The sequence below is a fragment of the Glycine max genome, chromosome 9 (assembly GCF_000004515.6).
Source record: "Glycine max cultivar Williams 82 chromosome 9, Glycine_max_v4.0, whole genome shotgun sequence".
NCBI classification, from domain to species: domain Eukaryota; kingdom Viridiplantae; phylum Streptophyta; class Magnoliopsida; order Fabales; family Fabaceae; genus Glycine; species Glycine max.
Window position 1 is genome coordinate 17522148 of NC_038245.2, and position 25454 is coordinate 17547601.

The 25454-nt window shown below is 29.1% G+C and overlaps 1 protein-coding gene across 6 annotated transcripts; it reads left to right on the forward strand.

The window, feature by feature from the left end:
- The first annotated feature begins 1649 nt into the window (after positions 1 to 1649).
- On the forward strand, positions 1650 to 22179 carry LOC100780567 (probable LRR receptor-like serine/threonine-protein kinase At1g56130). 6 transcript variants are annotated; one of them, XM_006587094.3, is made up of 24 exons: positions 1650 to 1786; positions 5391 to 5577; positions 7469 to 7540; positions 7647 to 7718; positions 7819 to 7890; positions 10282 to 10353; positions 10730 to 10801; positions 11865 to 11936; positions 12439 to 12510; positions 12594 to 12665; positions 12776 to 12847; positions 13429 to 13500; positions 13595 to 13660; positions 14234 to 14299; positions 15825 to 15869; positions 16338 to 16402; positions 17493 to 17869; positions 18053 to 18251; positions 18675 to 18833; positions 19232 to 19350; positions 19601 to 19811; positions 20136 to 20364; positions 20480 to 20630; positions 21496 to 22179. In XM_006587094.3, exons 1-24 carry the CDS (start codon positions 1687 to 1689, stop codon positions 21880 to 21882), a joined length of 3081 nt encoding a protein of 1026 aa, XP_006587157.2. In that variant the 5' UTR covers positions 1650 to 1686; the 3' UTR covers positions 21883 to 22179. The 6 variants fall into 6 exon arrangements, with proteins under 6 accessions (XP_006587157.2, XP_025979502.1, XP_014617539.1 ...); XM_026123717.2 differs by lacking the exon at positions 13429 to 13500; XM_014762053.2 differs by lacking the exon at positions 11865 to 11936.
- Positions 22180 to 25454: the final 3275 nt, after the last annotated feature.

Genomic DNA, 25454 nt, shown 5'->3' on the forward strand with positions numbered 1-25454 from the left:
ATGATGATATAAAATAATTTTATGTCATCTAATAACAAATCATTTAAAATAATTTAAGATAATTATTTTAAAAGTCAACAAATTTATCATATATAGTAGATTGTAATTAGATGATTCTGTAAAACTTTTTATACTATCAATGTATAACATTTTTTTTCATAATATATATATATATATATATAAATGTCATCTCATGCTGGTAGATAAGTGAATTTGAATATGTTCATGGCTTCTACTTTCTACATTCATACATCTTCAAATGGAAAATATCTCACCAATGAAAATGGTAGGTCCAAAGAAAAGAACAAATAATCGTACCCATGGGGTCCATCTTCAGAAATAATTGTTCCCGATCGATGGAAAAAGGTCAATTACACATTATCTTGAATTTGTTCATGGCTTCTACTTTCTACGCTCATACATTTGCAAATGGAAAATATATCACCAATGAAAATGATAGGTCCAAAGAAATGAACAAATAATCGTACCCATGGGGTCATCGATAGATAAAGTCAATGGCACATTATCTTCTGTACTTATATATATATATATATATAATGCTGATATATGGTTGCATAGTTTTATAAAACTACAAGGCTAAACAGAGACTAATAGATTCCACCCATATCACTAAACACCACCTAATTGGCATTTGTCGTGAAGCTCAAGTAAATATAAGAACTACGATCGAGATGTGATCGTTTCTTGACTAACTCTTCCACTAAAAAAATATTGTATTTTAATTGATTTTTTAATCTCGACAATCCACTAAAAAATTGTTATTATGATTTTGAGTATGTCGTTATGCTCAAATTGGTAGACACGCTACTCTTAGGAAGCAATGCTAGAGCATCTCGGATGCTTGTGGCTCAATTGAGTTTAATTTTTCATAAAAAAATAATGTGAACAAAACTTAAAAAATATGTGCTTTGGTTTAATTCTCTTTTCATTTAAAATAAAATATGATCCAAACTATATATATATATATATATATATATATATATATATATATATATATATATATATATATATATATATATATAGATATCAATCTATAAAATTTATTAATATATTAAATTTTCTACATTAATAAAAAAAATTTTCAAAAATTCATCCATTTTAAATTAAATATATTTTAAAAAAGTTATTTAAAAAAATAATATACATTTTACCAATTTCGTATATATAATATTATAAAATATTATGAAATTCAAATGATATACATCTAAAATATATAATATTAAAGTCATATAACAAATTTTGAGAGTTTCATGGGTTTGGTTTAGATATAAGGAGCCTTGCAGGAGTAGTACATATTTCTTATCCGAATTTGTGTTTAAGTCCTGAAGACTGTTTTCAAAGCTTATAGTGTGTTTTTTACACTTTTCTGAACCAAACCGTAACAAATCATACAACTAAATTTTACACTTGTGCTCCAATTCTATTAAATTTTAAATTTTAGGTAACTTATCACCTTATTATCTTATTATGTCAGCGTTACACGTGGGTTTTAGGTGAAATGTCTATGGTGTGACGTCTTACATATTAGAGTCAGCATGACCCACACATATGTTCACACTCATAGCGATTGGTGTTGCATACAAATCCGCGCGTCTTTGATAATAGCTATAAATTAACATGGTAAAGCGTAGAAAATTTAGAAATATAGCAAGCTTTATTCTCATCATGGAACGGTGTTTATTACTACAAACTTTGGCTTTTGCACTTGTTGCTGTTGTATGCATGTTCAACTTCTTGGTTAATGCCACCACAGATCCTAATGAAGGTGTGTCCCTTCTCTAGTCCTTTCTTTCACCTTTGATATAAAAATTTTGTGCATATCAGAAATACATGCAAGCTACAAACACCTTAAGAGAAAACATGCACACTTACTAACAAAAACGTCTTACATGAAGTTAGTTAATCAACTCACGCAAATCTTCCTGATCAATAGTCAGTAGTGGCCTTGAGCGCGACCGCCTAAGACATGCAATATTGAATTATGACATTATTTTCTTCCATTGCTATTAGTGTTAATTAACATAATTATGTAAATAAAGTCTTAACAAAAAATTATAATAATTATGATTCAAACTTGAACAATGAATCAAAATCAAATTTTATTATATTGAGTTATTAAAAAACATCTAATTATTTCTTGTACAACTTATAAAATAATATTAATTATTGTTGTTACTATATTGCATGCACTAAAAGAAGCTAATTTATCAAATTTGAAATTGTTAATTTTTTTTTTGTGACTGTTAAAATCTTATTTAAAACAATGACACAAGATAGATTAAATATACTTACTTTAATTTCTATTGAATATGATTATTTTAAAAAAATATTATGAATAAATTATTACTAATTAATTTTACCAAAAAAATACAAAAAAGAATAAAATTCAAATGATCGATAGGATATGATTTTTTTTAATTCGCCCAGGACACAAAAAATCTGAGGATCAACCCTGTCAATAGTGCCATCATTAAAAACAAAATCATTCCTCTTTCTTTTTTCAAACCCTTCACCAACCCACAATGTTACCACTAGTGCACTCCCGGATCGGATGGTAGAACTGTCACCACACCAAACCAGTTGTAAATTGACATCCAAATAGCATATTAAAATCTACAAGAGAACATAGCGTGTAAGTTTTTTTGCCGTGTAGTGAGGCACATAGGACAATTGTATATGTACCAGTAATTTAATTTGCTTTTATAGAGTGACCAGAGACCTTGTGGAAAATTAATGTCTAGAATCTAAAAAAAAGGAAAAACACTACCCAAACTCCAACACTCAGCCAACCCTAATGGTTCGAGTAACTTTTAAAGGTTTAAAAAAGAAAGCTTGTTAATTATGAGTATGTGTTAGGATCTGGGTTAGCTACTAAACGCTACTAACACTACAAGCTACTGGTAATTGCCTTCTTGCTGATTTTTATTTCCTGAATCATATTTATAACAAGGAAAGATTATGACATGTGCTGAAATTGCACTAGTCCGTAACAAACTCAAAATGGAAAATAACAGAATTGGTTTTATGCCCCTAACCAATTCTTACAACAAACCTATAATCTGTATTATCCTATTATCTATTCAGCAAGAATTCATTGTGCCCTTCAGACATAATCTCGATATTGGGCTGGTCTTTTGTAACTCTCTTGGGCCTGATGCTATCCTGTGCTTCATTGCTATCAGTGTGCACCTTAGTGCACCTTAGTTATAATAATAATAATAGATACGATGGATGTGTGATTTCATAAAAAAAATATAATTATAGGCATAAAAAAGAATGACGATTATTTATCTAAACCTTTTTTCTATTAAGATATGAGAATAACTTTAAAAGAGAAAAATATCGATGCAATATTATGTACATGACGCTTTTAAAAAATATTATATACATGGAAATATATATGAAAAGTTTATCCAATCCAAACATTATATATATTTATTATTATTATTATTATTATTATTATTATTATTATTATTATTATATTTAATGATTTTATTGTGAGACTATTGTTATAAGTCTTATTTATTTTTTATTTTATTTTATTTACTGAGAGACTGTGAGACTGAAGAATTTTTAATTGGAAACGAAAAATTAATGAGTTACAATAAGTATAATTTTAGTAACAATATTTTGAACTGAATTTTTTTTATTGTTTGAAATAAAAATAAATTCTAATTTAATGTCTGAAATCTGTAAATTTTTTATAATAGTCATTATCTAATAAATAATATTTCTTTAAAGTTAGATATTTAAATGATTATGAAATAAGAAGAAAAAAACTGGTAATCCTTTAACAGAGATCGCGTGCAGCTCATCATCATAGAACCATTCCTGAAGTAGGTTAATTTATGAAATTTCAGTATGTGTTCTACATTGAATTAATCTAACTTTATATGTCTGCGTATCTCATAACTTCGAATTTTTTTATGAGAAGGAATTCATTTACTTTAAGAATAATTCTTTAAAAGTTATTTTTTTATTTTCATCATCAATTTTCTTCGGATCTAATTTTTAAGATTAACTATTTATTACAATCATTAAATCTTAAAAAAAAAATAATAAAAATAAGAGGTAACTCTTTCGAGTAAGTGAATTTCTCCTCTTTTGTTTATATGTGCTTCAAATATTTGTAAGCATCACATACTTCATAATACATATAGTAATTGTTTTATCGGGAAAATAGAACCTTGGTTTTAGATCTGACGTATCATCATCTTTTCGTGACAATTTCTTTCTTTCTTAATTAAAGAGATGACACTTAGTGCCTAAATTTTCATGCCTGACAAAGATATTTTAGAATCTCGGTTCAAATTAGTTGAAACCATTTATTGCATGTATAAAATCACGTCAATGGTTTTTGTTGCTATACCTAAATTTTGATGTGGGTTTGAGTGTCTACCTCTACTTTGATCTTTCGCGTCAGGACAACATTTTTTTACAAGAGGTGTGTACCTATAAAAGACATTTTGATGGTTAATTAAAAAGGGAGTTATATGTAAGAATGTGAGAGAAGGTTAGACGGCAATCACTCAGGCTGAGTTTATTTAAACTTAAAAAAAAAATGTTTTTTTAAAAAGTATTTTTCTAATGTGCAAATAAAATTTTCTTTTTAAAATAAGCAATATACTGCTTATTGTAATAAGTCGAAATAATTTAGATAAATATATTGACTAAAAAATAGAAAATTGTTTATTTTATTAAAATAAATATTTTTTTAACGAATATGTTTAAATAAATTGACCAATTTGATGGTTTTCTTTAGAGATGATAATTTTACTAAGACTTTGCAGGTATTTGTAAAAATATTTACAAATAGATAAGGTAATATTATTATGCCATGCCTAAATATAAGAGTCTTTTTCAATTTTATTTTTCCTTTTTATGTGACTCTTTTCAAATATTTTTTTGCATTAATTAATTAAATTTTTATCCAAATACCCAATGTTATGCATTAAAAATATAAATATATTAAAGAATAACAAACATTAATTTATTAAGTAAAAAAATAATTAAGTGAAAAGAGAAAGATTATGAGTCTCAATATTTTTATGGGTATTATTGGCAAAATAATACAAATTCTTAAATTTAATCCAACTAACTATATTAACTAATTTTATTAAAGGAGGTGAATTATTTAAAAGACTTTTATATTTACTTACGCAGCTAGTATCATTTATTGGGGATGATTCTATCTTTTATAAAATCATACTATTCATTAATCATTCACCTGGCTAAATTTTGTTTATTAAGTAAACAAGATTAAAGTGAAAAAGTCTTAGTATATTAAAGGAGATACGTGATATGGTGTAATACAAAAGCTTTTGTTTTAACACATGGAATTGAAATATGAACTTTCCATTTTTATGCAGCGAGAGTTTTAAACGCAATCTTTGACAAATGGAGTATAATTGCGAATCATGAACACTGGAACATAAGTGGTGACCTATGCAGTGGAAGGGCCATCGATGACACATCTATCACTGATCAAACTTACAACCCATTCATCAAATGTGATTGTTTCAGGAACAACAACAATACTTGCCACATTACTAAACTGTATAGTCTTCTCTTTCCTTTTACGAAATTTTATTAGCGAAATTAGCAACTGATTTTCTTTGTTGAATTTTCTCACAAATTTAAATGAATTTTTTTTTCTTAGTAAAGTAAAGTTCCACACAAATTTAATTAAAGTACCAGTGTTAAGCTTTCTACGATGGGTTGAGCCAATCTGTTAGTTTGATTACACAAATTTAATGAGATATGAGATAGGATTATTTACATTCCGGCCCCGCTTCCTCTTTCTATGGATGAACCATTTACATATAGTTTTCATCACTCAGATTCTGGTTCTATAATGGTCGTTAATTCGGCGACCAAGTCGGCCAGGCACTTGGCCTTCATCGCCCCCCTTGAATTGTACTTGAGCCCAAACTGAAACAACTCAATTCACTAAGCTATCATTCAGCATATATGTGGCTTGAGATGGAATTCAAAAATAAATTTTATGTCATCTTCATCTGCTATACTAATTTTATGCTTCTCCCAACAACTCCATTTCTAACATCAACTCTTTCGTCACTAAAAAAGACCTCGTGTTGAGTAGGAGAGTGAGTTAAAATTAAATGGCAACAACGGACAAATGTCGTCTCTAATATTATTGTGGGTTCATGCTTCTCCTCCTCCACCATGTTCTCCAATTTCTGTTTCTCTCAGTGGGTGAATTTATTTTTCTAATAAATGATTTTTTTTTTTTTTGCATATCACTTTTTCATTAGGTGACTTAATGAAAGGTGAGTGGAATGATATATTGAAATAGTAAATATGACCAAGAGATTAATTGGTAATTAATATTTAAGGGATTTGTAGTAGTAATTTGCCAAAGAACCTAAGTTTAAGGAAGTTATATACTCTTTTTCTCGAACTATAAAATTCAAGATATGAATTTACAAGATTACATATTTCTTCATTATTTTAACTTCAAAAAAATTATAAATTATTAATGTACACATTTTGAGTCTATAATAACAATACAATATGCATTGTAAATTAATAAAGTTGTGTACTAATAATATATATTAAATTTTTATACTAGATGAAATTTTTTGTTAGTAGAAAATTAAGGGACAGATCAGAATGATGTTCCAACTTAAGGAAAAACCTTCAGGTTCAAAGGGTATGTACAAAGGAACTTATTTCATTTATAACATCTAAAAATAATGAATAAAGGTTCAAATTTGCAATCTGTTAAATATGAGACTTTACTTTATTTCACTTAATCTACTCTAAGTTATTTTTTTCTTTTGAGATCCACTCCTAGGTTATCTATATTAAGAGTTTTATTTCTATTACACAAGTATTACAGCAACTAAAATAAATTCAATAATGTACTAACTATTAATGCCATGACATTCTTTTGTGACAAAACAAATTACCTTAAATTATCAATTGATTTTATATTATATAAAATTCTATGGCATAAGAATTTTCAATCCTACAATTAAATTCATAAAATTTACCATGTATATAAATTATTAAGGTGTAGGTTTATAAAGATTTATACCTCATATCAACAGAAACATATATGTGTAAAAATAGATGTTAAGAAACGTATGGTGTATTTGATTGTGTTTTTATTTTTTAGTTTAAAAATTATTTTATAAAATATTTAAAATAAGTTCTGAATAATTAAAATAGAGAAAGAAGATGAGATATTCCAAAAAAGAAAATGAATAATAGAAAGCCGAAATTAAAAAATATCAAAAGAACTTCGAGATGTTTTTTAATTAATTTAAAAATTGGAAAGAGATATTAATTTTAAAAACAATTTCAAAAAATTTCTTACCAAACCAGTGTTTTAAGTTTTCAAATAAGAAATAGTTTTTAATTAAAAAAAGAAAAAGAAAAACCTTTAATATTCATGTATTGCTTGCATTATTTCTTTCGACAGGAAGGTTTATGCATTGAGTGTGGTGGGTGAAATTCCAGATGAGCTATGGACTCTAACTTACCTCACAGAATTGTATGGTGCCTTTCTGATGGATTTTTCAATATCCAGTTTTGAAAATTTTGTTATTTTCTTATTAACCAATTGATGAACCAATTAATGTTCCTCAAATTGCAATTAGGGATCTTCGCCAGAATCACTTGACTGGTTCTATATCTTCGGCCATTGGAAATCTAACTCGTATGGAATATTTGTAAGTGGGGCCCTTTAATTGAATTGAAGTTCATACTAATTATTACTCTGTACTTGTTGTTTGGAAAGATATATCTAATGTTAAAATTATTCTTCATTAGAACCTTTGGCATCAATGCTTTGTCAGGGGAGCTTCCGAAGGAGTTAGGAAACCTTCTAGAATTGAAATCACTGTACGTTATTTACTAATTAATCTTTATTTAATTACGTGAGTTATTTTAGTGGAACACTTTTTTAACTGAGGTATTAATTTATTACCTGACACCGCATTGTTGCTGCTCTTTTAAAAATTGAAGTGGATATGTTGTAAGGTGTGACATTATTTTCTTTTCCCCTTTTAATTTTCTTTTGAAATGAGGTTCAATAATTTATTAATTAATTCATAATTGAAGCTACGTGAAACAATTGAGCTGCTTAATTCAGGTTTTTTCTTTTTTTTGGAATGCATGCATGATGTTGTGCATGTCATTACCCATTACTGTGAAAATATAGTTGTGTTTGGCTAAATAATTTAATCCAACATCTATTGAATGGAAACTCTCGTCACATGAAACTCTGTAAGTTAAATTGTAAAGTCTAATAAAAAAAGCTTATAAAAAGCCATGATAAATTAATTGCATATATAGCTCAAATAAATGTATAAGACTTACAGAAGTCTTTCAAATACTCCAAAAATGTATGAAAAATAATTAGGAAAAGCAAGAAATATGCACGTGCATGGATGGAAATTAATTTCTTAGGAGTGTATTTGGATGAAAGAATTTTAAATTCTGAGAAATTTTAAATTCTAAGAATTTCAAATACTTCAATTGAAATTCTTTTATTTTCAAAATTTCGTATTTGGATAAAAAAAATTAAAATTGTGAAGGTGAAAGAAAATGAATATAAAGAGAAGAGAAGATATAATTGATGTATTTTCAAAGAAAAGAATATTGATGCGGCATAGAGAGTCGCAGGGGAACCGGAACACGATGGCGTACATCACCATACTCAACCACAACATTCAGTCAACAATACAAGGCATGATCCATACCCTTCGCGCTGGTGAGCACCTCTACCGCGTGATAGGTAATGACAGCTGCTCCTCTGATCACGTGTCCCCCTATGCCCACACCTGATCGACGTTTCGCGAGCTCATACGATATTTCTTGGAGAAGAGAATCATCGTGTGAGGAAAGAGTCGCAAGTTCGAGAACAAGATTTCAGGAACTTTAAGGTGGAAGAGAGGATGAATGTTATAAAGAAAATATAGGAACGTTTTGGAAGGTTCTTCTATTAAGAAGAAAATTTCAATTTCTCACCTTTTGGAATAAAATTAAAATTTCACATTTTTAGTTGTTTAAAAATCTATTTTAAAATTCTAAAAATTTAAATTCTTTATAAAAGAACATCCAAACAATGAATTTTAGATTAAAAAAATTTAAATTTTCTGATAAATTACTTTCCTCAGTTAAAATTTTCTATCCAAACACATTATAGAGGAATTCTACATTTCCTTATCGGTTAATTAATTTGATGGTTTAAGAGGTACTTTTATACATAAAAAAAAATTGTCCTTTTTGGTATCATCACCAAAACAATCATTTCATCACAAAAATGTTACTACTCCAATTATCTATTTGACTCTTCACATTACACATTTCTAGGTCACACGTATGTTAATTATAATCTATATTTATATACAAGTAGTCCATAAGATTCCTTAACAATTAAAGTGTTGAATACAATATTTGAATTTATATTAAATCTTGAACGAATAAAAACCAAATTTTTTTAAAAAAAACCCATGTGTTCTCAAAGTGAAACATCGATCAATATACTTATTGAATATCTTCAAAATATATATATATATATATATATATATATATATATATATATATATATATATATATATATATCAAAATTTAAAACAATATCTATAGTGTTTTTATAAATGATCCTTTGTTTTAATTTCTAAGTGATGTGAGATTTTATGACAAAAAATAAGAGTGGTCTAGACCCTTTTTTTAGTATCAATATTTTTACCTTAAGTTGTTGGCATTGTTCAAATCTTTTTATATCTAAGGTATTGTCTATTAGCTTAGATGCTCCATACACTGTTGCAGTTTTTTGTTCTTAGTAAAAAGTTCTTTAATAATTTAAAGAAGATGTTTTTAAATTATTCTTAATCTCGACTTTTAAGAAATGTGAAATTTTGTGACTGTCGAACATATAGAGTATAAAACCATCTCAAAAGCTTATAATTTTGGAAAATCTAAATATTATATACGGAGAGCTCTTGTAATCTGTCAAATGGTGTTTCCGAAAGAATTCAACTAGATCTTTATTCACTTATGTAATGAAGGAACAAGTATTATACTCTTGTCTACATTAGGGTATGGATAATCAATATTACAGAACAGACTTTCACGTTCTTGCATGTGTGATTTAGAAGAAAACAATCTCTTTCTTTTTGTTTGTTTAAAATAATAGGTTGAGTATGGTTAGAAATTTGAAATATTAAGGTATTACAGTGCGTGAGAAATTTATTATGATATTTAGGATTTGTTGTTCATTATTTGCAGGAGTTTTTCGTCAAACAACTTCTCGGGTTCATTCCCATCTCACCTTGGGAATCTGGTAAACTTAGAACAACTGTAAGTTCATTGATATCTAAGCTTCTGCATTTACAGCGACAAGATTGAAAATGAATCTTGAAATTATTTTTGTTTTGCCCCTTAGTTCCATATTTTGTCTAATGACAAACAAATGATAATCAATCAATTCTCTCTCGTGCTATGGCATTCAAGAATATTTTTCTATATATATCTTTATATATCGAATATAGATAGTTAGATACTACATGTACATTTAATTTCTAAGCATTCTTAATTGCTACATACTCAATTTTTAATCTAGAGTAGGCTTTGGATAGTGCAAATGACTGTTTTTCATCCAAAAGTGCAGTATGTTACAGTCTTAATTATATCTCTAAATAACGGGATGTTAATTTCAAAGAATTTTTTGTTGTAGTTATTTGGGTAGTTCGGGAATTAGTGGTTCAATTCCATCCACTTTTTCAAATCTGAAGAATCTGAAGATCGTGTAAGATATTGCTATTCTCTTTGTATATAACATGATATGATAATTATTGGGTTAAAATTGTTTGGTATCTAAAAATTCCTGAATTTTGCTTGTAGTCTCTATAAAAATATATTTAACCTATTTTTTATCTGTCGTTATTTTTTTGTTACGCATTACACCCCATGAGATTAAATTGTATTATGTTAAGTGCTAATTAACATGTCTTATAAAGCTAAATATTGACACTATATATAAACGTAGATATCTTGTGTACTGTAAAAGCCACAAGGTAACTGGTATGACCCGGTATGCTTGTGACAACTTGTGTAACATGATCATAGTCACATGGTGACGTGTGTGGCATGGTGGTGGTGGTTATGTAGAAATCATGTGACAAGTGTTATATATTTCATTTTAAGAACGAGTACTGTTTTTCATTTCAAGAAAATTCTTAATTTTTTATTTTGATTCCCATAAAATTCAAATTTCACCTGAAGGGTGTAAGGGAGCATACACTATAAGATATGATACAAAATTGATTTGCATTGGATTTGAGTCACTCATTTGTCATCAAAGTAAGACATGCATAGTTCCATTTTCACCTTCATTGTTTATCCCTTATATTTAACGATACTATATGTGATTTTGTTCAAGAGGTGAAGGTGAATGAAGAGTTAGAAATTTCAAAAAATCTAAAACAGGATAAAAACATGAAAGCATAAAATCAAAATTTGAATTTTGTGGGGGAATAAAACCCAAATAAAAAAATATTGAGACTTTCTTAAAATGACGCATAAACCACATTTGTCACATTAGTATCAAGTTGCACAAATTGTCTCATGCTTATCACGTCACAGAATGATGTATAAGCTTTTTTAGATGCATCAAACACTATATCCAATTTAATCTTAGGAACTAAAATTCCTAACAAAACAATAAATGAGCATGAAATATGGTAGAACATTTTGTAGGAACTACAAACAAAATTTGAGAATTTTTCAGAAACTAAAAATATATTTAACTAACAATTATTTTTGCATAAAATATATACATGAATGAAAATTTTTTGTGTGGATCATTTCAGATACATGAATGATGTGGAACTCAGAGGCAGGATACCAGACTTTATAGGGAATTGGTCTAATCTTAATGTCTTGTAAGAGAACATTAATTTCAAATATATTTTGTTGATATAAAATATGTTCTAAGGTTTTGTAAATAACTTTTCTGTCAAAAAACGTTTTATAAAAAAATTGATTTTTTATTTTAATTTAATATTTTTTTTTATTTTAGCCATTACAAATTTTAAATTATTTTAAAAAATTAACCCCTATTTCAGTTTTATGATGACGTAGCATATGTTTAACTATCTCATATTACATGCCACCTAAAAATAATTTTTAACCAGACATAAATATGCATGAGACACGTTAACTTATCAATAATTAATAAGAGGGATAATCTTATATAATTTGAAATATGCAAAGACCAAAAACAAGGAAAAGAGTTTTGAAGTTTTGAAGAACATAATAAAGCAATATTTATAGGAAAAAAAATACATTTAAACCTTAATTTTTTTTAATTAAGCAGCAAAATGTGAAATTAGTTATATATACATGTGTTCTCACAGTTCATAAATTGTGTATCTCTTCACATAGGAGGTTTCAGGGTAATTCTTTTGAAGGCTCAATTCCCTTGTCATTTTCAAATTTGACTTCTTTGATAGAGTTGTGAGTACCATCGCTGTTAACTTGTGTACATGTTTCTGATCATTCGATAAAAGCTAACTGCATCATGTTTGATGTAAATGTAGAAGAATAAGTGGTTTGTTTAATGGGAGCTCTTCACTGGCTTTTTTGAGGAATTTGAAGTCTTTGAATATCTTGTAAGGCCCAACTCTCTATATTAATGACCGAGAGACTATCTAGTACTATAGAATTCTTTATATGTTATTTGTTCTAATGTGATATAACAACTTAGTTACAACTGTTGCAGGGAACTGAGGAATAATAATATTTCTGATTCAATTCCATCCTTTATTGGCGATTTCCTTAATTTAACCCAGCTGTGAGTATCACTGCTTTATACACACTTTACATGCATGTCAATATAGAACAATAATATAATTTTATTTCCTAAAGAGCAACAAATTAGAAAATGGTGAATTCATATTCTATTGTAAGTTTTTAGTTTCATAACTGGTACGATGATAGTTAATGTTGTCAAATTTAAATAAATCTAAATTGAATAAACTTTTTATTAGAAATCTACTTATTCAGTTTTGGCTCTCCTTAAACATAGTTTAGACTGACACATATTAATATAAGTAATAAGGAATTTATTTCTTAAATATGGTTTCAAGTTTTGAATTTGTGAAGAACCAAAAAAATGTGCTGGGAAGGACCTTAGACCCAAAAACGAAGAAAGAAAAATAATTGCTTGTTTAGATTTTTGTTTATCTATTGTACATTTAAAATTTCTTTTTTGTGCGGTGGAAATAATATTCTACCTTCCAGTTATTTTTCAGACAGGTAAAGTTATTGATTATTCGTTCATTTCTTTGTTTGCAAAAGGAAAGAGCAAATTTTTTGGCAGTTTTCTAATTGTGTGCATGTTGCAAAGCCAGATAATTATTTTGAATACTGCAGGGATTTAAGCTTCAATAATATCACGGGACAGATTCCAGACTCAATTTTCAATTTGGGTTTACTTTCTTACTTGTAACATGCCATTCCTAAGCCATTATCATGGATTTTGTAAAATTCTTTCACAAAACCCTTAAAACACATTTTGATTTACTTGATCTAATTTCAGGTTTCTTGGAAATAACAAACTAAGTGGTACCCTCCCTACCCAAAAAAGTGAGTCTCTTCTCTACATGTGAGTATTTTTTTACTTATAATTGTAGTGCTAAAGACTCGAGTTAATTTATACATGCAGTTTCCTTCATCGTTATTGTACTATAAAGTACTGCCCTAAATATATAATTGTTGTACGTATAGTAAATAGGATTATTATAATCAAAATCCTTTCCTGCAATTATAGAGCAATTTTGACACAGTGTCATATCATTGGTGTGTGCCCTATGCAGCTAGTTGCTATAATATTAGAAATTTATGCCAAAGAGAATTTGTTAAGAGACATTTAACACGCCCTATTAATTCTTTCAAGTTAACTACTTAAAATTAATTATCAAATTATTAAATGGTGGTACTTTTACATAATAAACTGTTTATTCTTTTTCCAGAAATGTTTCGTTCCCCATTATATACTAATAATTAGCATGTCCTTCATCTTAATTGGATTATGACCACCTGGTTATTTTACAAGAAGTTATTAAATAATAATGAATAAAAGAAGTTATTAAATAATAATGAATAAAAGATGTTATTAAATAATAATGAATAAAAATGTGTTGTCAATGATCATTTTTATGATTTACAATGCTTGCAGAGATTTGTCCTATAATGATCTGTCAGGGACCCTTCCTTCTTGGGTAAACAAACAAAATTTACAGCTGTAAGTAGTTTGCTTCTATTTTTCAACCTTTTTATCTTTCAATTTTCTATAGTTTGATAATTAGCATTCAATTTCAGTTGTGTACTGCACATGAACCTCATTCATTTCCTTTAATATGTATAATTTTTTATTTTATTTAATATATAACTAGATATTGCAAATTTTCTATAAAGATTAATTTCATTAGAAACGCTTTTTGGTATGCATGAAAGCTTTTGTAGAAAAGTTGATACGAATGTTTATAACCAATCATTGTTGGAAAAAAATTAAAAAATATTGGGTAATAGGCAAACACACAATCATGTAAAAAAAAACGATAAATGATTCTCATTACTTTTTTTTTTTTAATCACAAACGTAAGTTTGTTAGATTTTTAACTCTGACCTCTTTCTTCTTGCTTCCTCCACCAATGGATTAACCATATATTTCCCTCCATTTCTTATATATCTTACCATTAGTGATTTTGTTAAAACAGATTCAAATCATTTAACTTATTTTTCTAATTTTATATATATTAGTTTTTGGGAACCTAATAATTTAAATTTAATGTTTGAAAAAAAAATCTTTTGCAGTTCCTCATTTTTTTAGGCTAAATGTAATTTTTTTGTCATTTATATTTTAATATTTTTTTATTTTAATACATTAAGTTTTAAATTTTTTATTGTGGTCATTTTTCTATTTTTGTAAAAAAACATAGTGTTTCATTAACTTTTAATTTTTAAAATAATTAATTTAAAATAATAATGATTAAAAACAATCACTATATATGTATTTTTTAAAAATAAATTACATAATTTATCACCTACATAAACGTGACCCTACCGTACAATTCAAATATGTTTCTTATATAATTTGTTTTTAAAAGACATATAGTAATAATTTTTAATTGTCATTATTTTAAATTAATTATTTCAAAATTTAAAAATTAACGAAACATCAACATTTTTAAAAGAAAAAAAAAGACTAAAATAAAACTTTAAAAAATATAAAAACAAAAATAAAAATTTTAAAACTTAATATATCATGACAAAAAAAATATTCAAACATAACCTTTTTATCACTTACTTTTTTGTTATATTCTTATTGTTAGTTTTATTAATAGCAGTCTTATTTTAAATAATGTTTTCTCAATTTTGTTTCCAAGCTACAAACTGGTACCACCCAATCTTGAGCACTGAATATTAGTACAAAGTCAAAGCAAATGTAAAATTGATATCAAAACAACAACGCTTAGAATAATTATCAACATTTGAATAAAAGAGGACAGACTAGCAAAAATGAAGTTCAGTTTTTATTGTTGCGTTCCTTTAATCGATACAGAAAATATTTAATCACCTACATTTGAGTTTATATATTTTCATGTTGGCGGTAGAAAATTGTACAATAATTGGTCGATTGAGGTTTTGCTCTATTTATGTTATATAGACAGATACATATTATTTATATTGAAGTTTATTTGGTTTCTAATATTTTTATTATTGTCAAATGAAACAAATATTGACATATTTTGTGGTATGGTATGCAGCAATTTAGTAGCCAATAACTTGACAATAGAGAGTTCAAATAGCAGGTGATTTTTACTTATTTTTAACAATGATTATTTTAATAGTTCATGGATAATATTGTGTGCATTTTTTTTTTGAAATGATGTGATATTTGATCAACATTTAATCATTTGATCCTAGTTCTTGGTCAAGAATTCAAGAGTGATTGGTTGGTTGCACATCTTAATTAGGATATTTCAGCTATACAACTAAGATTGATCTAAAATATTATTCTTCCAAATTAATGTAATTAATATTTTTTTTTAAATTACGTAAAGTTGTCGTTTTTATTTACTACCATTGATAATCGTGCACAATCCATTTTCATCATATATATAATTCTCATCCATTATTTCTGTGGTTTCATATCTTTCATTGATATCTTATAACATATTTATTACATAAATTAATTGTTTAATATATGTTATTGCTGAAATCCATATCTCCATATATGCACTTTCTAGTCAATCTGACGAAACATATTTTCTTTCTAGGGGTTTGCCTCCGGGGCTAAACTGTTTACAAAAAAATTTTCCTTGCAACCGTGGTGTTGGAAGATGTAAGGATGACTTGAATCTTGGCTAAAATTGTTAAGATGTTTCACATTGATTAAGAGTATGATTAAAGTATTATCTATAAAACTTAAGTAAACCTTCCCCCTCAAGTTAGCTTAGCTTATGAGGCTGATCTTGCGAAGACGGTTATTTTCCCAATGAAAATAACACAAAATAAAAAAAGGAAGACACAGTATCTTTTCTCTGAGAAAAAATGTATCTTGCGAAGTGTGAATATCTTCTTAACCTTTGAGGAAGTATTGATAATAGTTGAAAAAGCTGACGAGATTGAGACGCTTTCGTTAAAAGATACTGAGTATTTCTTTATATCATTTATTCAGTCTAGCTAATGTTCTATTGATTATCAACTTATACCTTTACTTGAAATGCATGGCTATCTGTTGAAGAAAATGTTGTGAAATCAACACCTTTTCTTTATTCATTGAACTTCTATATTTATGCTAGTGTATGTGTTCTATGCATGTATGTTGTTTAATTTATGCTGCCTGTTTCAGTATGCAAATGTATGTGAAATCAAACACCTCTTTCAGCAAAACAAGTGTGAATTGATATATCCTGCTTGATTATGTTGTTATGCTTATACATGTTCTTTTGGGTTATAAAATTGACTCTGAATTTTAGATATGTAATTCCTTGTTTTGTTTTGGATAGTGGAGTTAAGACCCATTTTTAGCAGTAAGCCACTAGAAACTAGTACTTTAGGTTTCTAGTTAATGTCAACCCATTTGGTTTTTTTGTTTTGAAAAATAACACTATAAAGCTTTCCTCCACCCACTTCATCATGGCTATGTTGATATCTACCATAGAGCAAGTGGGTGTATCATCATTTGATTTTATTCTTCCATATGCTAAAATATCAACTTATACGTCTCCCCCTTGTAAGTCCCCGGCATCTATGAGGATCAAGCGTTGCATTTCCTATGCAACTGTTGGGAATCCAGAGCCAACTTGAATTTCTTCATCCATTGATATAACTTTTTAATTAAATAAGTATTCAGTTTCAAAATAAGTTCAAGCTAGAATTAGGGGTTCACACACCTCGCTATAAAATTTTTCTTCCATCATTTTGTGCAGATTATGATTTTGCTATGAAGTGTGGTGGTCCTCAAATTACGTCATCAAATGGAGTTGTGTTTGAAATGGACAACCAAACTCTTGGTCCAGCTACCTATTTTGTTACCGATACACATAGATGGGCCGTTAGTAACGTCGGATTATTCACTGGGAGCAACAATCCTCAATATAAAATAACTGTATCTAATCAGTTTACTCAAACCGTGGATCCAGAACTCTTCCAGACAGCTCGACTCTCTGCTTCATCACTGAGATATTATGGCCTGGGATTGGAAAATGGTTTCTACAACATCACCCTCCAATTTGCAGAAACGGTTATTTTGGATAATTCTGAATGGAAAAGTCTTGGGAGAAGAATCTTTGATATTTATATTCAGGTACTTCTGATTTTGCCAAATGGCACTTTCTTAGAACTCATAATGGTGTTTTGTTGGAAGGATAAACTTCTACTATACTTGTTCCAAAAAAAAAAAAAAGAATAATCTAATACCTTTTGAAATTTATTATAGCTTCTTGATTTTGTATTTACTTTTTCTTTTATTTTATTTTGGTCATTGCAGGGGACTCTTGTTTTAAAGGATTTTAATATAAAAAAGGAGGCTGGGGGCATCTCTTTCAGTGTTGTCCTAAAGAAATTTAGGGTTGAAGTGTTAGAAAATTATCTAGAGATCCATCTCTTTTGGGCTGGAAAAGGGACTTGTTGTATACCAGTTCAAGGTACTTATGGGCCCCTGATTTCAGCCATTAGTGCTATCCCAGGTAAAACTTAAAAGAGACAGGCTTTTCATATATTTGGTCCAAACACATACGTGAAAATGTTGTTTTTTATTTTTCCTATTTTTGCTAGTCATTATAGTAATGCCTCCTTATTTTTCTTAAACATGTCCTTAATTACTGACTTTTCACAATGTATAATCTTCTTTTATGATTTGTGTTTGTGTAAGCTACATTGACTCATTACATTTCTTGAATAAAATTATGCTGTCATGAATGATTTAGAACTTAGAAGTAATGGAAAATTGATATTTTTTTGTTGTCATTTTATCATATGACACCTCTTTGTCTGCTTCTGTTGTATAAATTTCACAACTACCTTTTAGTGATGTTCATTACTGATTTTCATAATGTATATAGTCTTTTTTATATCACAACTATATAATATTTTCTATATGGGTTGTATAGATTTTAAACCTACTGTTAGTAACAAACCTCCAAGCAATAAAAGGAACAGAGCTGGTCTAATTGTGGGGATTGTTGTTGGTGTTGGAGCTGTAAGCTTTCTAGTTGTTCTTGCATTCTTCTATGTCATTCGTAAACGAAAGCGTCATGATGATGACGAAGGTAAGTATAGTATAATATGGAAATCACACCATTTAAAATGTTTTCTCGCATATTCATAAATGTAATAGTAGATTATAGCCAATGCATCTATTGCATGGTGCGATATGTTACCATCAAGAGGGACATTCCATGTTTGCATGTTTTGAAAACAAGAGGTTATTCTCAACCAGCATATTCTATCTACATGTTTTCATATTTTAACCAAAAGATAGACAATACATGTCCACTTACGCTTTTTAACAAGTCATTTTAATATAAAATATTCTGGTTAAATTGGTGGTATGCAAATTTTCCAAATTTAATAACTAGAAAATGAAGCATCACCATTCCAAAACCCCCATCTTGAACATAATATGTTCATGCTTTTCCAACAAAGACATTGTTTGTTGAATCTGCAGAGCTTTTAGATATTGACACAAAGCCATACACTTTTAGTTATTCCGAATTGAAGAATGCTACAAATGACTTTAATATTGGAAACAAGCTTGGAGAAGGAGGTTTTGGGCCTGTTCATAAGGTAAATATTTAGTTAAAGTATTAGAGATGGTGGTTTCATTTCACATCATAAAAAAGGTCAACATTGTCAATACTAATTCACATAATCCTGATGATCTACTAATTATGTTTTGTTGGTGAAAGTGGTAAAGATTTATGCTAGTATGAAATATTCGAGTCAATTATAATACTTTCTTTAACCTAAAACTAAGAAATATATATGTTGCTCATATAGTACCAAGAGTAACACTTTTTCCCTTTTTCTCTTACAGGGAACACTTGATGATGGAAGAGTTATCGCTGTGAAACAACTATCTGTACAATCCAATCAAGGAAAGAATCAGTTCATAGCTGAGATTGCCACTATCTCCGCTGTGCAACATCGTAATCTTGTTAACTTATATGGATGTTGCATTGAAGGAAATAAAAGACTTTTGGTCTATGAGTATCTTGAAAACAAGAGTCTTGATCATGCAATATTTGGTATGATTGATGTTATTTTATATTCTGTGTATATATATATATATATATATATATATAGCAAATGCTTGTAAGGTTTATTATGTGCAAACCATTATTTTTTAATATGAATACCTTACTAAGTTATAACTAGAGAATATTTTAAAATATATTAATGATGTGTTGATTAAGGTGTTTATATTAACATATCCTCTATATATATATATATGTGTGCGCATGTTAGAGATATTATGCAATTTTAAAGCCTCCATTGAATAGCTTTCGTGACAACATATTTGCTCCTTCTTTGTTAACAAATTAAGGATAAATATGGTTTTGTTTGAGCAGGAAATTGTTTAAACCTCAGTTGGTCTACACGCTATGTTATATGCTTGGGTATAGCCAGAGGTTTAACTTATTTACATGAAGAGTCGCGAATCCGTATTGTACACCGTGATGTGAAATCTAGTAATATTCTTCTTGATTTGGAGTTTATACCAAAAATATCTGATTTTGGGTTGGCAAAATTATATGATGACAAAAAGACCCATATAAGCACTCGTGTGGCTGGCACAATGTAAGTCATTAACACCTAATCATATTATATTAATTTTTGTTCTTTCATTTTTTATTGCATGTAATTGTTTTCATATACAATAAACTTTTAATGTACTCAATTTTTTGTGATGAAGTGGATATCTTGCACCAGAATATGCCATGCGTGGACATCTTACGGAGAAAGTTGATGTATTTTCCTTTGGTGTTGTGCTTTTGGAGATAGTTAGTGGAAGGCCAAATTCTGATTCAAGTCTGGAAGGAGACAAGATGTATCTTCTAGAATGGGTATGGATTACTCTGCTTCCTATGAATGTTGCCGTATTTACTTTGAGAAATTGTTTTTTATTCCTAGCTTTAATTAATAAATTGTTATATTTTTTCCATTTTATGTCTTATTTTTATTTCTTATACTACTTTGGAAAAAAATCAAGACAAATTGACCATTTTGTTACTAAATCTGAATACAAAAAATACAAAAAAAATAAAACTAAATGACCTTTTAATTGGTTTTCATTTTTGTCATGTGTTTTCATTTTTGTTGTTTCTCTGCTTTCAGTTATCTGTTGCATAAAAAAATAAATGATCTTTTAATTTTATAAAGATTTGAATGAGCATTGGTCCATGAAAAAATTTCCAGCATTTATTTCAATTATTATATCTGTGGAATTATAATTTTAAGTTCAAACACTTTCATTTCCATTTTGGTTTTGAAACCAACAAGTTGAATAAAAAAATCAAAATATCAAATTCCTTAATTGCTATTGTAAAAAAAAAAAAAACTCTTTATAAGTTTCTTATTTATAATTACATAAGAATCAAACAATATTGAAACTAATACCTTGTTTGGATAATTTTTTCTATAAAAGTGAAAAAAAAAAATTAAACTTCTTATATAAGTTAAAATCTAACATATGTGCCTATAATTTTATCAAACTTTCCCCATTTGTACTTGTCTAAAAGTTTCCGCTTGTATATAAGTTGATTTTAACTTATAGATAATGTTTAATTCATTTTATCTTTCTCCAGTTTTTATCAAATCCCGTTTAATTTGTCACCTTTATTGGTGCATTTATTGTTCAAATTTAATATATTTTTATTTGAATATCTTTGTTACTTGGCCTAACTCATCTTACTGGTTATTTGCTTTTAGGCCTGGCAGCTACATGAAAACAACAATGTAACTGATCTTGTTGATCCTAGATTATTATCTGATTTTAATGACGAGGAAGTAAAACGAATTGTGGGAATATCTCTCTTATGCACTCAAACATCACCAATATTACGACCATCAATGTCCCGTGTGGTAGCAATGCTTTTAGGAGATATTGAAGTGAGCACTGTAACATCAAGGCCTGGATACTTGACTGACTGGAAATTTGATGATGAGATTAGCTTCATGACTGAGGTTGCAACCAAAGGATCAGATACAAGTTTTTACAATTCTTCAGCAAGTTTTAGCATAGTAGGTGGAGCAGATTATTCACCAATTGATGCTTCCAAACCTATCCTTCATGAGACTCTAAGTGAGAGTTCGTAAGAATTTGTGTTATAGTGCTTTTGATTGAGTGTACAAACAATAATAATGGCAATGTGCTAGGAAAATTGTGTTCCTTTCTTTTAGTTTTACATGTTTTTTAGCCTTTGTTGTTTGACCATAAGAAATGAAGTAAGGACTTGATAAATTATTTTATAAGTTTTCTTGCAATCGAAGTAATCAATAAATAAATCTAGATGCTTTTTTGATTGCTTTCTTGATTTCAAGATGCATTATTGATTGCAGTCTTGATTTTAAGAAAGCAATCAAGAAAGAAATCAAGATGCTTCATTTTTTTCATTATTGAAATCAAGAAACCTATGTTTCAAGGAAGTAAGAAATCGTTAAAAACCAAGCACCACGACCAGCCATTGGATATTAATTAGAATCAGTACCATAACAATCTTCATTTCTAGAAAGTGATCAGGAAAGAAATCAAGATGGTATGTTGATTTTATTATTGCAATCAAGATACTATGCAGATGATTCCATGGTGTTTAGGGAGCCTTGCGGGGAGAATTTATGGTCTATTAAAGCTATTCTTTGGAGTTTTGAATTAGTTTCTGGATTAAGGGTTAACTTCAATAAGAGTAAGTTGTTTGGAATCAATGTGCCCGCTAATTTACTAGAAGGCCATCTGCTGTTCTTAATTGTTCTATTGCAACAATGCCTTTTAAATTTCTTTGTATTCCTATAGACGCCAATCCTTGATGTATAGCATCATGTCAGCTAGTTCTTAATTTATTTCGAAAAAGGTTGGGTGGATGGAGAAACCACCATCCTTCTTTTGGTGGAAGAATCACTTTGTTAAATTCGGTGATGTCAAGTTTGCCAGTATATTTTTTCTCATTTTATAAAGCGCCAAAAAGTTCATTCGTGAGCTAACAAAGATGCAGCGGAGGTTTCTTAATTTGGTCTTGCCTTGGTGATGCAAATAAAATTTGTTGGGTTAAATGGGCTGTGATTTGTCTATGATCGAGAGGAGGTTTGGGGTGAAGCATTTGGACTCTTTTAATACTACTAGTGTCGATATGATGATATGCCAAGTTTGGAAGTGTCGATATGGAGGAGGAGAATCTGATCCCAAAGAGGTTTTAGGGGTAGATAACACGGGTGATTTTGAAGGATCTGTGTCTATTGTATCAGATACGATTGGTATATCCAATATCAATCAATGGATACTTCCTCAAATAAGGTGGGTGATATTGAAGGATCTGTTTTTGTTATATCAGATTCGATTGGTATATTCAATATCAATCAACAGATACCTTCCTCAAAGAAGGCGGGTTCTTTGGGAGTTCTGAACAAAATTAAATCATTATCACAAAATAAGGTAAGATCCGATGGTGATTTGATCAGAATTATTTGATGTTACAATTAGTAAAAAAACCCAAGTTCCACATTGGTTAGAGATAGTCTCAAGATAGAGCATATAAGGTGAGGACAACCCTCACTCTATGAGTTAACTTTTAGGATTGAGTTAGGTCCAAATTTCATTTTGGTATTAGAGCTAGCTCATAGAGTGAGGGTTGCCCTCACCTTATAAGCTCTAACATACTCAAGATATGGAGTTAAATGTCATATCTTGATAAATGGTCGCTCTATGATTTTCTCTTCTCCATCTCAGGATCTATTCAATGGATCAGTATCTTTTGCTTATCTCTTTACTTGTAATTACTGTCTATTGTCCATACATGTTACAGTTAGGGATTGAACTGTGAGTTAATATGTAATCTTGTTTCTCCCATATTTTTTTTAGATGATAGATTATATATGACAATATTTTGTTTTAGTTGTTGTCTATGATATTAGGATTCATATACTTCACAAAACACCCAGTTTAGTAATTAAATGAAAACATTGCAGAGAGGAAAAGGAAAGAGCATGCTGGCGAATCGGGCGATGGTGGAGGCAATGAGAACAAGAAGGAGCCATTGAAAGAGGTGACAAAGAGAATGACCTGTGAAAGTTGGTGACATAGGAGACAAGATGTCAAGGTCATTAAGGGCGATACTGTGGAGAGACTTGGACCCAGAGACGAATACAGGGGATGACGAGCATGGCTCTAGCCACCCTCCTTCGACACCTTATGTATATATACATGCTTTAGTTGTTAATTTATAGTGGCTGCCATACGTGAGGTTTCTATGTTGTGTATTCACTACATATACTGTGGATTATACTATGTTGTTGGTTTGGGTAGAGTATAGAATCGTAGTATCATATGCTTGTTTTGTAAGGTTGGCTATTCTTTATACCCATTTTCTCTTTCTCAATGAAATATTATTTTGCTGATAAAATGTTTTAAATTTGTACTGAAAGTAGTTAATTTATTGCATGATCACATAGTTAACTCAAATTATTATGTACTCATGGGTGACATAGAGAACTTTCTGATGAAATAGAGAATGGTTAAGTTTACAATCCTAGTTAACAAGTGAAGTGTGAGACACTTGCTTAGAGTGACAAATGTATTGCAATTTGGAGTTGATCAGTTTATGGTTTTTCTTATTTTTTTTATTCTTATTATTTGAAATATTTTTTTTAAAAAATGTGTAAATCTAGTAAATATTTGTGGAATTTATTACTTCTTAATAAATAAATAAAAATTATTACATATTTAAATAGTTACAAAAGAATAAGGAAAAATTCTAGTCCCCTTCAAAAGATTTTTGAATTCGTCCTTGACTAGATCACCTCGTGATAAAGTTCACTATGCAAAAATGGAAATTTCCCCCAGAACTCACATTTCCACCTTATCGACTTTGCCACCAACCCCAACAAGAAGACCCTCTTCATCTACGATCCCACCTCTGTCACCATCCTCTATAGCAGCATCGACGACGGTTATGACACCATCCCTGCCTTCCAGCACCCCTGGATGAACACCACGCCCATCAAAGTCCCCATCCATAGCTCCAACCACGTGCTCCAGACTGAGAAGCCTCAGTGCCTCGCATTTGAAGTCTAGCATGAAGAGCAAGAATGGGTTATCGTTGAAGGTGAATTTGGAAGCAAAAGTGCAGGCTACGATGGGAAATTTGAAAATCCCCAAGGTTAGAAAATAAGAGTTTAAATGTTGCCAACCCGTGTTCCTTTGAGGCGGAAATGGGTTAACGTGGATTCAACATATTGTACATTTTGTCAAAATGTTGAGGAAAGTGATGAACATTTATTAATTTATACTAAGATTTGTCGTTTTAGTTATGGAATATGGTGTTTGGCTGGTTAGGTTACTCTTTGGTATAGCACAATGAAGTACAATGCTATTTTATGCAGAACGGTTTGATGATTAAGAGCAAGAAACAACACTTTTATGCCAAACTCTTTTGCTAGATGATATGGCATGCAACATGTTGGTGTTAGCGGCTTCATAGAAACAAAGTAATTTTTCATAATATAGCTCCAACTTTGATAGAGTTCTAGAACATATTAAGGAAATATCTTGGTCCTGGATTAGTAGCAGGGGTTCTTTGTGTAATGGCATGTCTTATGCAAACTGGTGTTATATCAGATAAAATACTCGGTCAAGCTAAGGAGACACCTGAAACACCCAAACCGAGTACCCCCCCCCC